Consider the following 14,454-nt stretch of genomic DNA (forward strand, 5'->3'; position numbering starts at 1 on the left):
CCTGGAGGCGGCGGGGGGCGGCGCGGACGAGCCCCCGGAGGCCGCGCCCGGCGAGGGAGCGCGGGGCCGCACGCGCGCCGTCGAGAACCAGTACTCCTTCTACTAGCCCGGCGCGGCGGCGCCAAGGCCCTGGCCCCCCCCCCCCCCCCCCGGACGCGCCGTGCGGCCGCCCCCGTACCCGTCCATCCCTCCGTCCAGCGGACCCGGCCGGCCCCAGCCCGGCGCTGGGTGGGAAAAGCGAAGCTCTTCAGTGAAGACATAAATGTTATTAAAGAGCCTGTTTTAGGGACTGCACACGGCTCTCCTGTCGTCCTTTCTCCTGCCCTGGCCTCGGACACCGCTCCTCTGGGACTGCGGGGAAGGAGGGCGGGTACCACACCGGGCATCCCCATCTCCTACACCCGCCCTTCCCTATCCAGGCCCACAGTGGCTGGATCCAGCTGGATCCGGCTCTGCCTTAGGGGATCCAGCTCCCAGTCCCGCGAGGAGACGACCCGAAGGAGACACCGTGCTAAAGCACTAGGCCCCACAGCAGGGCTCAGGGACACAGCCCCGGGGGGGGGAAAGGGATCGGGGAGGGGGCTTTATTGGAATTTTGGGTGAGCTGTGACCTGAGCAGACCCTTGGGGGGAAGAATGAAGGGTGGTGGTTGGGGAAAAAGGAGAAAGGAGGGGTCCTTTGATGCAGGGACTCGGGGAAGATGGTGGGGGCCTTGAATGCCAAGATAAGGAGTAGTCCCTGGCTAAGAGAGAATAAGAGTGTTCTTGGAGGTGACGGGGCAGGTTTCCTCCACATTAGCGCACCGGGAGGCTGAGTCTCCATCTCTGACCTAGGTTCAAACTGGGAAGAGGACTGAAGGCCCTCCCGCCCCCAGCCCCAGCCCATGCTTCCCTGCAGGCAGAGGTCCAGCTGTGGCTCCTGTGTCCCCAACCACTGGAGGCACAGCCTGCTCAAGGTCACAGCACCCCAGCCCTCTGGCAATACTCCCTCTGGGGAGGATCTCCTTCCTGCTGAGCCAAAGCACACGCCCCTCCCTCAATCCAAACACCTGGGGCCACAGACTCAAGGTTCCCCTGCCCAGCTGTGTCCTTGCACAGCCTGCAGTGATGTGCCTTTCGGGACCCCTCCCCCCAGACCAGTGATCCTCCTGGGTCTGCTGGTTGCAGCACCCACATGCCCTTCCCCACATGGGGGGCACTGGCACCCGCATGGGGCTCCCGGGGCTTTGCTGCTGCAGCTACCCAATTCTGATTCACGAAATGACCTGGAAGTGACAGCCGTGCTCCTGCTGCCGTCTCGCAGAAGGAGGAGTGCAAGGCCAATGCTCTGGAGAGCAGCCTGTTCCTCGGCCTCCCACGTCTCCATCCATTTGGCCAGGGGCCCTTTGCGCTCTTGCCGCCAGGCCCTGGTGGTTTGGGGTCTGTCCCACCCTGCCTGGATTAGAGGAGATCTGGGGTGAGGCTCAAGCTGGGCAGAGGCCCAGGGGCTGGTGAGAGCTCTGTTTGGCTGCCTTCTGCCCCTCAGTCATCTGGAGTCCCAGAACATTCCTCTCTCCAGCAAGATGCTGAGCCCCAGGCAGCACCCCAAGCCTGGGGCTCCGTCCTTGTTCCCTGAGGGGACTGCCCCTTGGAAGTGTGCAGAGTGGCCTCAGGGCAGGGTTAAGACGTGAGCCCAAAGTGTGTGGGCCTTCAGGCCCTCTCCACCCTCCCCTCCTGGCACAGGGGGCCACCCTGGAGTGCCCCCAAGCAGGAATCTGGATGTGGAAGTAGGGCAAAAGGAATGAAGCCTGTCACCTTTGCTGAACTGGGGGCACATGAGGAAGTGCAGAAGAGTCTGCGCCCACCTCCCACTGGCAAGTCAGGCGCTACTCCTGAGGTGTTCCCAGGGTAAAATGAATTTGGGGGAGAAGAGCAGAGAATGGGGACCACCCTGGGTTCTCCAAGAGGCACGAAGGGCCAGCAGCAGGAGGTCAAGTAGAAAGGGGACTCTCAGGGCGCCTGGGTGGCGCAGTCGGTTAAGCGTCCGACTTCAGCCAGGTCACAATCTCGCGGTCCGTGAGTTCGAGCCCCGCGTCGGGCTCTGGGCTGATGGCTCAGAGCCTGGAGCCTGTTTCCGATTCTGTGTCTCCCTCTCTCTCTGCCCCTCCCCCATTCATGCTCTGTCTCTCTCTGTCCCAAAAATAAATAAAAACGTTGGGAAAAAAAAAATTAAAAAAAACAAAAAAAAAGAAAGGGGACTCTCTGCAGCGTGGCCCCCAGGGCGATACCCTCAGGCCTGCTACTCAAAATGGTGCTTCCAGAAAGCCCAGACTCTGGGGCCCTGAGGAAACCGCCGCCATTGTCCAGTGGCAGCAACATTTCTTGTGGCGGGGTGGGGGACATTCCAGGTGCCCACTCTGTGCCAGATGGGGCCCACAGGGTAGCAGGGCGGGCAGCCAGGCAGGCCCATCGTAGTGTGACGAGCAGTGACAGGGGGCTGTCCCATGCACGGCAACCACATGGCAGATGTGCCCAGACTGCCTGTTGGGGCACCGGTGGGGCTGGGGGCCCCAGGTGTGAGGGGCAGGGAGGGGGGCAGAACAGCCAGGTGAGAGGGTCTTGAATGCCAGGCCAGAACTGAAGGCACTGGGGAACCAGAGCCAGCTGGAAATGGGAGCAGAGATGGTCAGTTCTGCATTTTAGACAGATCATCCTGGGGCCGGAAGGTCAGGGGCAGGGGGAGGAGGGATTGGAAGGGGCAGAAGCGAGGGCAGGGGGCCCAGGAGGGCCCGGAGGTCTGGGGAGGGGCGGTGAGCTGGGTCAGGGCAAAGGGGAGGCGGAGGAGAGCGAGGGAAGATCATCCTTAGACTGATGGGAGGGGCAGGGGCGGAGACGGGGTGGGGGGAGGTTGGGGGCAGGGGAACTCAGGCTTGAGGCTTGGAGGCCAGTTGGACCCACCTGGAGGGTTCCGCCTGAGAGGGGCTGTGGAGAACTCGGAATCCACTCCCCACACCTTGGAGAGAAGGAAGAAATCTCGCCCGAGGCGAGAGCGTTACACAGTCAGGCTAAATCTGGGCCCGTGCGCAATACCCAAGCGACCTTGTGTCAGAGGGCTCCAGGCTAAACCAAGGCTTCAGGGTCTCTCCGGAGGGCACCCAGACCTGACCATGTGAGGTGGGTTTTCCCTTACTCAGCCTCCCACCTGCCAGACCAAGAAGCGGGGAGATACTTTCCGTCCTGCCTCCAGTCATGAAGCTGAACTTGCTCCAAGGCCATTGCCATGGGAATGGAGGTATGTGTGTTGGGGTAGGCCAGAGGGTCCACACCTGTGCCTCCTCCATCAAACTACAAAGCCAGTATTTTATGGTCCTGGTGGTGAAAATACTTGCAGAAAGAGAACTGATGTACCAACAAGGGCTCAAATAAACAGTATCCTCTGCTGGGGGGCGGGGCGGGGGCTCCTAACAGCCAAGTTTGAGCCCTTTGGGCATAGAAGATGTAAAATTTCCTGGGACTTAGGGGGGTTCTTATACGTATCAACAGACAGCAAAGCAGTGCTCTAATGCAGATTTTGACTAATGAACCTTAGTCGGTGTCCCCAAATCCTTTAAAAACAGAAAAAAGACTGGGGCGCCTGGGTGGCTCAGTCAGTTGAGCGTCCGGCTTCGGCTCAGGTCATGATCTCGCAGTCTGGGAGTTTGAGCCCTGCGTCGGGCTCTGTGCCGACAGCTCAGAGCCTGGAGCCTGCTTCGGATTCTGTGTCCCCCTCTCTCTCTGCCCCTCCCCCACTCATGCTCTGTCTCTCTCTGTCTCAGAAATAAACACTAAAAAAAAAAATTCAAAAAAAAAATAAAAACAGAAAAAAGATTCATCTGGCCCAAATTGCCATCCTGTGGGTAGAAAAAGCCAAGAGTCCTCAATCTCGTTTGTGCCTCAGACCTTGGCGTAGTCTGATGAAGAGTAATGCTCAGAATAATGTTCTAAAACTCACGAAGCAGGGCACCTGGCTGGCTCAGTCGGTGGAATGTGCAACGACTCTTGATCTCAGGGTTGTGAGTTTGAGCCCCGCGTTGGGTGTAGAGATTACTTAAAAATAAAATCTGGGGGAAAAAAAAAAAACACCTCCTGAAGTAAAATGCATAGACTTGCAAAGGAAACAAATTTTACTGGAATTCAGCCAAAATATTAACTACAGTTAAAAACTAATTTGGGGCACCTGGGTGGCTCCGTTGGTTAAGAATCTGACTCTTGATTTCGACTCAAGTCAGGAGCTCACGGCTCATGAGTTCGAGCCCCTCGTTGGGCTGTGCACTGGCAGTGTGGAGCCTCCTTGGTATATCTCTCCCTCTCTCTCTCCGCCTCTCCCGTGCTCACACACACTCTCTCTCAAAATAAATAAATAAACATTAAAAAAGATAAAAAATAATTCAAATAAGAATTTTAACCTGTGATACGGCAAGCTGCACGCTTCTTTGTTAACACTTTTCTTTCTTTCTTTCTTTTTTTTTTTTCAAGTAGGCTCCACGCACAGCACGGAGGCCAATGAGGGGCTTGAACTCATGAACCTGAGATCAGGCCCTGAACTGAGATCAAGCGTCAAACACTTAACTGACTGAGCCACCCAGGTGCCCCTATTAACGCTTTAAATAGTGAGCTCTAGCAGTGGCTCTAATAAGTACCATAATTTCAAAGAATGACTAGTGTAATTGATGCTTCGAAGTTTCTGCAACAACCGAGATCTGATATGAAAATATCCCTGATTTCTAGCCGTGGCAAAGCGACAGGTGCTGCTAATACTGCTGTGGTTTCTCCTTCAATTAAAGAATTGTAACTCTTAGCTAGCTGTTAGTTAAAGATGTAATTTTATACCCATTCAAGTTCATGGACTTACTGAATGATTTATGCATGAACCATCTCAGAACCTCAGGTTAACAACCCTGCTCTAAAGAGTAAAAACAGGGGTGCCCGGCTGGCTCAGTTGGTAGAGCATGTGGCTCCTGATCTCAAGGTCATGAGTTCAAGCCCCACGTTGAGTGTAGAGCTTATTGAGGTGGCAGGGAAATGATGGCATCGTGATAAGAAATCAGATGCACACTATCTGAAAAGCCCTCAGCATGTCCTCTCACCGACCTTATTCTCCTGGTTTCAGACTGGCTGGAGAGGGCTAATTAAAAGAAAGCAGTTAAAGGATTTTATGCCCATGTATATTTCTGCGTCCTAACTTTCAACTTGAAGCTTTGTACATTGGAAGATTATTTTGTAACTTCATTGATATTAAAATTTGGTGCTCAGGAGCTTTAAAAGATACCAGCAAATTCATAGAGACAGAAAGTAGAGGAAGGGTTACCAAGGACTTGGGGGAGAAGAGAAGTTATTGCTTAATGTGTATAAAATTTCCATGTGGGGTGACAGAAAAGTTTTGGACATAGATATGGTAATAGTTGCACAATATTGTGAAGATCATTAATGCCACTGAATTGTACACTTAAAAATGGCTAAAATGAAAAAAAATTGGCTGAAATGGTAAATTTGGTGCAATTTATAAAACACACACACACACACACACACACCCCAAATAAATTACCATTTATGCACAACAGATTGGCAAAAACTACATTCAGTACCCTCCATGACCAAAATTGATCAGTGAGAATTTTTAGTTGAGTAGGAGAGTTATAAATTGGGATAGCCACTTTGAAAAGCTCACAGAGTGTGAGCAGGGGAGGGGCAGAGAGAGAGGGAGACAGAGAATCCAAAGCAGGCTCCATGCTGTCAGCACAAAGCCCAACGTGAGGCTGAAACCCACAAACCTGAGCCGAAGTTGGATGCTCAGCCAAGTCACCCAGGCACCCCATTAACTGGTTGTTTTAAGAAAAAGAAAGTGAAACACAACGCATAGAATGGGAGAAATTATTTCCAAATAGTCTATCTGATAATAGTCTAGCATCCAGGATATATAAAGAACTCTTACAACTCAACAACAAAAAGATAAATAACTCAAATGAAAAAATGGGTACTGAAATAGACGTTTCTGGGGCTCCTGGGTGGCTCATGGCTCAGTCAGTTAAGCATCCGACACTTGATTTCAGCTCAGGTCATGATCTCACAGTTTGTGAGTTTGAGCCCTGCGTCCAGCTCTGCACTGGCAGTATGGAGCCAGCTTGGGATTCTCTCTCTCTCTCTCTCTCTCTCTCTCTCTCTCTGAGCCTCCCCCCTCCTCAAAAATAAGTAAACATTAATTTTAAAAGAATAAATAGACATTTCTGGGATGCCTAGGTGGTCCAGTCGGTTAAGTATGCAACTCTTGATTTCAGCTCAGGTCATGATCTCACTGTCTTGAGATCGAGCCCCGCATTGGGCTCAACACTGGGCAAGGATCTTGCTTAAGATTCTCTCTCTCCCTCTCCCTCTGCCCCTCCCCCACTTGTGACTTGTGCAGGCACACACGCATTCACACACAGACTCTTTCTCTCTCTCTCTCTCAAAAAAAAAAAAAAAAAAGACATTTCTCCCAAGAACATATACAAGTGGCAAATCAGCTCATGAAAAAATGCTCAACATCATTAGTCGTTAGGGAAATGCAAATCAAAACCACAATGAGATACCATTTTACACCCACCAGGATGGCAGTAATCAAAAAATTGGAAAACACCATGTGTTGGCAAGAATGTGTAGAAAAATGGGAACTTTTTTATGTTGCTTGTGGGAATGCAAAACGGTAGAGCCACTTTGGGAAACAGCTTAGTAATTCAGAGTTACCAAATAACACAGCAGTTCTGCTCCTAGGTATATACCCAAGAGAATTCAAAGCGTATGTTCACACACAAATGCAAACATGAGTGTTCAAAGCAGCGTTATTGATAGTAACCAAACAGTGATGACAACCAAAATATCAATCCTCAGTGGATGAATGGATAAATAAAATACATTATAACCATGCGATGGAATACTCTTCAGCCGTAAAAAGGAAGAAGTATTGATACGTGCTGCAACATAGGTGAACCCTGAAACATTATGCTAGCTGAAAAGAAGTCAGACGCAAAATGCTGCACATTATAATTATTCCATGTAGTCTGAAATGTCCAGAATGAGCAAGTCCACAGAGACAGAGAGTAGATTAGTGGCTGCCAGGGGCTGGCAGGGGGGAGAGGCCAATAGGAAGTGATCGCTCTGAGTACAGGATTTCTTCTGTGGGCCATGAAAATGTTCTGGAGTCAGATAATGGTGATGGTTGCACAGCTCAGAGAATATACTGAGAACCACTGAACTGGTTACAGTTCAAAAGGGTGAATTTTAGAGGCACCTGGGTGGCTCAATAGGTTGAGTGTCTGACTTTGGCTCAGGTCATGATCTCACAGTTCGTGGGTTCAGGCCCCACCACATCTGTCTCTGTGCGGACAGCTCAGAGCCTGGATCCTGCTTTGGATTCTGTGTCTGTCTGTCTGTCTATCTGTCTGTCTCTCTCTTTCTCTCTCTCTCTCTCTCTCTCTTCCCCCCCAGAGTCCCCACCTGACTCTGTCTGTCTCTCTTTCAAAAATAAATAAACATTAAAAGTTTTTTAAATAGATAAACATTAAAAACAATTTTTAAGGTGAATTTTAATGTAGATGTAAATATGTGAATTACATGTCAATAAAGCTACTGAGATAAATAATTTACAAATGAAGTTATTAAAGAAAACTTCATACAAATCTCAAAAATAATTCTATGCTTGAAAAAGGAAAAATTTACACAAAATTCTTTGTGTAAAATTTCAAGATAATTTTTTTAAACCTCCATATATACATATTATATTTAAACTTCTGATTTTCATTTTTGTGTTTTAAAAAAATAAATGTATGATGGTGCCCCACTAAGTCAAAATTCTTTTTTTTTTTTTTTAATGTTTCACTGTCAGCACAAACTCCAACGCGGGGCTCGAATCCACGAACCACAAGATCAGGACCTGAGCCGAAATCAAGAGTCAGATATTCAACTGACTGAGCCACCCAGGCGCCCCAAGGCAAAATATTTAAATATCTGGAGTAAACACATAAAATGCTTTAACTTTTACCATTTCTAGGAAAATCCATGGATCCCAATATTCAAAATTAATAAGGCTTTGTAAGGTCCCGATACAGTATAACCGTACCTTGGGTTGGTTTGTCAGTTGCTAATCTTCGTGTTTCTGAAATGACTTATTTATGGAAAAAGACAGCCTCACTGAGGGGAGGTTAAACTGAAATACAAGAGAACAAGATCCCCAGAACCATGATCAGCAGCACGTTCTCCACCAAGGCTGAGGTCAAATGGGAAATGGGAAGTTTCTTTTTAAGTTACTTTAAAATCCTGCCCGGAGGCCATGCATGGATTTAGATTTCTGCACCGAATTCAAGGTAGCTTTCGATGTCTGTTCTAGTCACTGTGGCTGCATAATAACTCACCTCAAAGCTTCATGGCATAAAACAACAACAATCATTTTATTATATCTCACGGTGGCGGCGCATCAGAAATTCACGAAGGGCTTGGCTGGGTGGTTCTGGCTCAGGTATCTTACGCAGTTGCAAATAAATGGTGGTTGGAGCCTAGCAGCTCGGGCTGGCCAGCCTTCTCATACTCTTCCAGTAGCCTTGGGGCCTCTCCATTTGGGCTAGTTGGGGCTCCCTTACAACATGGCGGCCTCAGGGCTGTTGCATTGCTTATGAGGTGGCAGAAGGCCACTCCAGAGGGAGTAATCTGGAAAGAAAGGAACTGATTTGCAGTCTTATGACCTAAGCTTGAAAAACATCTAGTATGGCTACTGCAAGGTTGGTTACAAGCCTACTCAGAATTCAAGGGGAAGGGACTCAGACAGCATCTCTTAGTAGTAAAAGTGGTAAGGTCCTCAAAGAGCATATGAGATAGAAGATTTTTTTTTTTTTTAAGATTTTATTTTTAAGTAATCTCTACACCCAACGTGGGGTTCGAACCCACGACCCTGGGATCAAGAGTTGCACGCTCCACCTCCTGAGCCAACCAGGTGCCCCAAGATGAAAGATATTGTCGTACCCATCATTGGAAGATGGAATGTGTTCAGTGCCCGTGGCTGTAGGTCTCATTTTTCTCTGCTGTGTCGCATTAAACTCTGAAGTATACCACCAACCAAAATGACACTATGGAGTTTACAAATAAGATATAAGGGTGGATGGGCAGCTCAAATGTATATTAAGCAAGGGTGCCGGTAGAATCTGTTTATACACTGGCTCTTGAGGAACTCGGATAACAGTATAAACATTCCGTGGACTTACGGAAGGTGTTTCATGTAAGTTTTCTCGGCACGGTTTTTTATTTTGGTAAGATGTGTATACTTCACAACGTACCACTTTAACCCGCTTTAAGGATATAATTCAGTGGCATTAAGCATATTCATGTTGTATAGCTGCTGTCACCACCCCTTGCAGAACAGTTCCATCACCCCAGACTCAAACTCTACGCCTAGTAAACAGCAGCTCCCCATTTTCCCCCTCGACCCCAGCCTCGGGATGGTTTGTTTTGTTTTATTTTGTTGTCAGTAGGCTCCACACCCAGTACGGAGCCCAGCATGGGGTTTGAACTCACTATCCCAAGATCAAGACCTGAGCTGAGATCAAAACTCAGACAGTTAACCAACTGAGCCACCCAGGTGCCCCTTGAGATAGTTTTTTGGGTTTTTTTTTTATTTTTTTTTAACGTTTATTTATTTTTGAGACAGAGAGAGACAGAGCATGAACGGGGGAGGGTCAGAGAGAGAGGGAGACAAAGAATCTGAAACAGGCTCCAGGCTCTGAGCTGTCGGCACAGAGCCCGATGCGGGGCTCGAACTCACGGACCTCGAGATCATGACCTGAGCTGAAGTCGGACGCTTAACCGAATGAGCCACCCAGGCACCCCGAGATACTTTTTTAAATGTAGTATTTGACATACTTCTCTGGTACTTCTTATTAATTTTACTTAACATTAGTACAATTGAATTTTCTGATTTTAGCTTTTATAAATTTGTATCTGCATTTATCTGCATATAAACACTAAAAGTGCCTATGATAAAGAAATAAATAAACAAGGGGCTCCTGGGTGGCTCAGTCAGTTGAGCATCCAACTTCAGCTCAGTCATGATCTCATGGGGTTCGTGGGTTCGGGCCCCGTGTCGGGATCTGTGAGGCTCAACAGCTCAGAGCTGACAGCTCAGAGCCTGGAGCCTGCTTCAGACCCTCTCTCTCCCTCTCTCTCTGCCCCTTCCCAGCTTGTGCTCTCTCTCTCTCTCTCTCTCTCTCTCTCAAAAATAAATAAACACAGGGGGTGCTCAGGTGGCTCAGTTGGTTAAGTGACTGACTCTTGGTTTCAGTCCAGGTCATGATCTCACAGTTCGTGGGTTCGAACCCCACATCAGGCTCCATACTGACAACACAGAGCCTGCTTGGGATTCTCTGTCTGCCTCTCTCTCTGCCCTTCCCCGGCTCGAGCTCCGTCTCTCAAATAAATAAACATGAAAAATAAATAAATAAACATTAAAATAAAATGAATGGTAATTAATGAAAGGACAAAGCTAAGGTTCTAGACATCTGCCTGAGTCAACACGGGGTAGCATGGACCAAATTCACTCTCCGTCCTCACTGCCACGCAGAACATTGGACAGCGGGAGGGAACCGCGATGTCTGGCAGACGGGAAGCAAATGAGCTGAGCCCCACGAGGGTCCCAGATTACCGCCTGGAAAAGGTTTCCAGGCTGCGGTGCAGGGACGGGGGAGCCAGGAAGAGCCCAGCAGCCTCTGAAAGCTGAGGAAGCAGAGGCAGAAATCTACAAAGTAAAATGGCTACAGTCCGCAGGGCAAGTAGCGAGAAGAGCAAGCTGCATGGTGACAGAATTCTGGAGACCGGCCGAGGGCCCTCCCTGAGCGTTCAGTTGAGAATACTGAATGCACCTGCAGTATGTGATGTGAAGAAACCACCAGAGGCCAGGAAGAGAGCCGCCTGGAAGGATCAGTGGGAACAGGGCGCCATACCCACCGCGGGGCCAACAATAGTGCATGAGTCCAACAGCCAGAGTGGGAAACCTCCAAGTCCAGAGAACATCAGAGTGCAAGGCAGGGTGTGGCCTCAGCAGTGGAGAGAATCAACCTCAGACCAAACAGCACTTCAAGTTTAAAAGGAATTGGGGCGCCTGGGTGGCGCAGTCGGTTAAGCGTCCGACTTCAGCCAGGTCACGATCTCGCGGTCCATGAGTTCGAGCCCGGCGTCGGGCTCTGGGCTGATGGCTCAGAGCCTGGAGCCTGCTTCCGATTCTGTGTCTCCCTCTCTCTCTGCCCCTCCCCCGTTCATGCTCTGTCTCTCTCTGTCCCAAAAATAAATAAAAAACGTTGAAAAAAATTTTTTTAAAAAAAGGAATAAACTGGGAGGGGGTGGGGGCCTGGGTGGCTCAGTCGGTTAAGACTCCGACTTCGGCTCAGGTCACGATCTCGTGGTTCGTTGGTTCAAGCCCTGCGTCGGGCTCTGTGCTGACAGCTCGGAGCCTGGAGCCTGCTTCGGATTCTGTGTCTCCCTCTCTCTGTGCCCCTCCCCTGCTCACACTCTGTCTCTCTCTGTCTCTCAAAAATAAATAAATGTAAAAAAAATAAAATAAAATAAAGGAACAAACTGGGGGCGCCTGGGTGTCTCAGTCAGTTAAGTGTCCAACTTTGGCTCAGGTCATGATCTCGCAGTTCGTGGGTTTTGTTTAAGCCTCATGTTGGGCTCTGTGCTGACAGCTCAGAGCCTGGAGCCTACTTACGGTTCTGTCTCTCTCTCTCTCTCTCTCTCTCTCTCTCTCTCTGCCCCTCCTCTGCTCATGCTCTGTGTCTCTCTCAAAAATAAACAAACATTAAAAAAGAAAAAAGAACAAATTGTCTCCAAGTAACAGAACAGTGTCCCAGAACAAAACTCAAGGATATTTAGAAGAATATAAAAATACCCAAGGGGTGCCTGGGTGGATCAGTCGGTTAAGGGTCCGACTTCAGCTCAGGTCATGATCTCGCGGTTTGTGGGTTCAAGCCCCGCATCGGGCTCTGTGCTGACAGCTCAGAGCCTGGAGCCTGCTTCAGATTCTGTGTCTCCCTCTTTCTCTCTGTCCCTCCCCTGCTCATGCTGTCTCTCTCTAAAAATAAATAAACTTAAAAAAAAAGAAAAACTTAAAAAAAAAAAAATTACCCAGCATCCAACAAGGTACAGCTCACAAGGTCTGACATCCAGTTAAAACTTAGCAGGCGTATGAAGAGAAAAGAAAGTTTAACCCATAACGAGGAAGACAATCAACCAAAAGTGACCCAGAAATGACACTGATGATAGATTAGGAGACAAGGAGATCCGGAATGGTTCTTATAATGAGATTCCACATGGTCTAGAAGCTATACAAAGTAATGAACTCGATACGTAGAAATGTGAAACATACAGCAAGCCGAGTGCCCAAATCAAGCTTCTAGAGATGAAAATTACAAGGACTAAGAAGAAAAATACCCAAGACCTGATTAACAGCGACTGGGCCTTGCAAAAGAACAGGTTAGCGAGCTTGGAGGGGGAGTAACAGAAACTAACCAGAGGGAAACTGAATAAAAATTAACGGCCCAGGTGCGAGAAGACAAATATTGTATGATCACACTCATTTGAAATATCTAGAATCTGCAGGTTACACAGAGACAGGAAGTAGATCAGAGTTTACCAGAGGCTGAGTGGAGGAGGGCATGGGATTATTGCTTAAGGCTGCAGAGTTTCTGTTGGGGCTGACAAAAAAATCTGGGAACAGTGTGGTGACAGTTGTGCAACACCACGAACGTAATTCATGCCATTGAATTACAGTCAAAAAGGTTAAAGTGGCAAACTATATATATATTTATATAAATTATATATTTTATATATGGTAGATATTATTTATACATACAACAGATATTATTTATATATAAATGTATACCTATGTGTTTTGATATATATATATAAGTAATATATATTTATTCACAATAAAAGAATTAATAAAATGGGATGCCTGGCTGGCTCAGTTGGTAAAGCATGTGACTCTTGTTATCAGGGTCATGGGTTCAAGCCTTACAGTGGACATGAAGCCTACTTAAAAACTAAAAATTAAGAATCTCTAATAAATAAAATTAAATAAGATAAGCTGTTTTAAAAATGAACAGAGCATCAGCGAACTGTAGAAAAACTTCAGGCTGCTAAACATCCATGAATTTGGAGTCCCCAAAGAAGGGGAGAGGAGAGAGAGAAGGGGACCAAAATATTGAAGAAATAATGGCTGAAAGTTTTTCCAAATTCATAACACACTAAACCTACACATTCAAGAAACTCCGTAAATCCTAAGTGCAAGAAACATGAAGAAAATTCTATCAAGACATATCACAATCAGGGGTGCCTGGCTGCCTCAGTCCATTAAGCGTCCGACTTCAGCTCAGGTCATGATCTCGCGGTCCGTGTGTTCGAGCCCCGCATCGGGCTCTGGGCTGACAGCTCAGAGCCTGGAGCCTGCTTCTGATTCTGTGGCTCCCTCTCTCTCTGTCCCTCCCCACTCATGTTTTATCCTCTCTGTCTCAAAAATAAATAAACATTAAAAAAATAAAAATAAAAAGACGTATTACAATCAAATTGGATTGATCAGTAATAAAGTGAAAATCCTAAAAGCGGCCAGAGGCAGGTGTGGGGGGACAAAATAAGGTGGGAACAACTCAACTCTTCATGTTACACTATCGTCTGTTGTTTTGGGTGTCATCCTGTTGAGCAAGGACGTGGGTTATTGATACTTTTGCCCAACTCGCTTTTGCTCTCTATGTAAATGACAAACTGTCAAATCTAAAAAGGTCTGGTCATTTCTTTACCAGCCAAATCTGTCAGACTGGCCTGACACCCCTCAGTGAGTTCGAGGTTGAGCCATAACTTGGTCTGAACACGGACTATGTTCTACTGTTCCCTTTACAGTGACCAGAAGACCCTCGAGCAGGCAGAAAGGACAAAGAGCACCTGCCCAAGTTTCCAGCCACGGGAGGGGAAAAATTACCCACCGGCTGTGTTTTTGTTGTTGTTGTTTTTGTTGTTGTTGTTGTTTTAATCATTCTATTCACCTCTCTGCTCCCGGGTCTACTAGATGTCCTCTTTGAAACACGAAAATGATGCTAAATGTTTCAGAAAGTGTGTTTTGCTCTCATAAAACACCAGAGTTTTGTTTTCTGTTTTGCATAGTAATTTTTTAAGTTTATTTATTATTTATTTTGAGAGAGAGCAGGGGAGGGGCAGAGAGACAGGGAGAGAGAGAATCGCAAGCAGGCTCTACACCATCATCAGGAAGCCCGACGTGGTGCTCGAACTCACGAACTGTGTGACGGTGACCTGAGCCGGGGCCAAAAGTGAGGCACTTCACCGACTGAGCCGCCCAAGCGCCCCTGTTTTGCACAATAATTTTGATTCAGCATTGTGTTCGGACTGGAACTAAGTTCTTGTCTCTAGCGTT

General features: G+C 47.9%; 1 protein-coding gene across 1 annotated transcript in view; it reads left to right on the forward strand.

The window, feature by feature from the left end:
- The window catches only part of SH2B2 (SH2B adaptor protein 2), a 23,150-nt gene extending 22,856 nt beyond the window's left edge, over nucleotides 1-294 (forward strand). The window contains exon 10 of the mRNA XM_040455655.1: nucleotides 8-294. Within this exon, the coding sequence (XP_040311589.1) occupies nucleotides 8-106 (99 nt within the window). The 3' untranslated portion in view covers nucleotides 107-294. The remainder of the gene's footprint in view (nucleotides 1-7) is intronic.
- Nucleotides 295-14,454: the final 14,160 nt, after the last annotated feature.

This window comes from Herpailurus yagouaroundi, unplaced genomic scaffold (assembly GCF_014898765.1).
Source record: "Herpailurus yagouaroundi ecotype Mexico unplaced genomic scaffold, PumYag 216, whole genome shotgun sequence".
NCBI classification, from domain to species: Eukaryota; Metazoa; Chordata; class Mammalia; order Carnivora; family Felidae; genus Herpailurus; species Herpailurus yagouaroundi.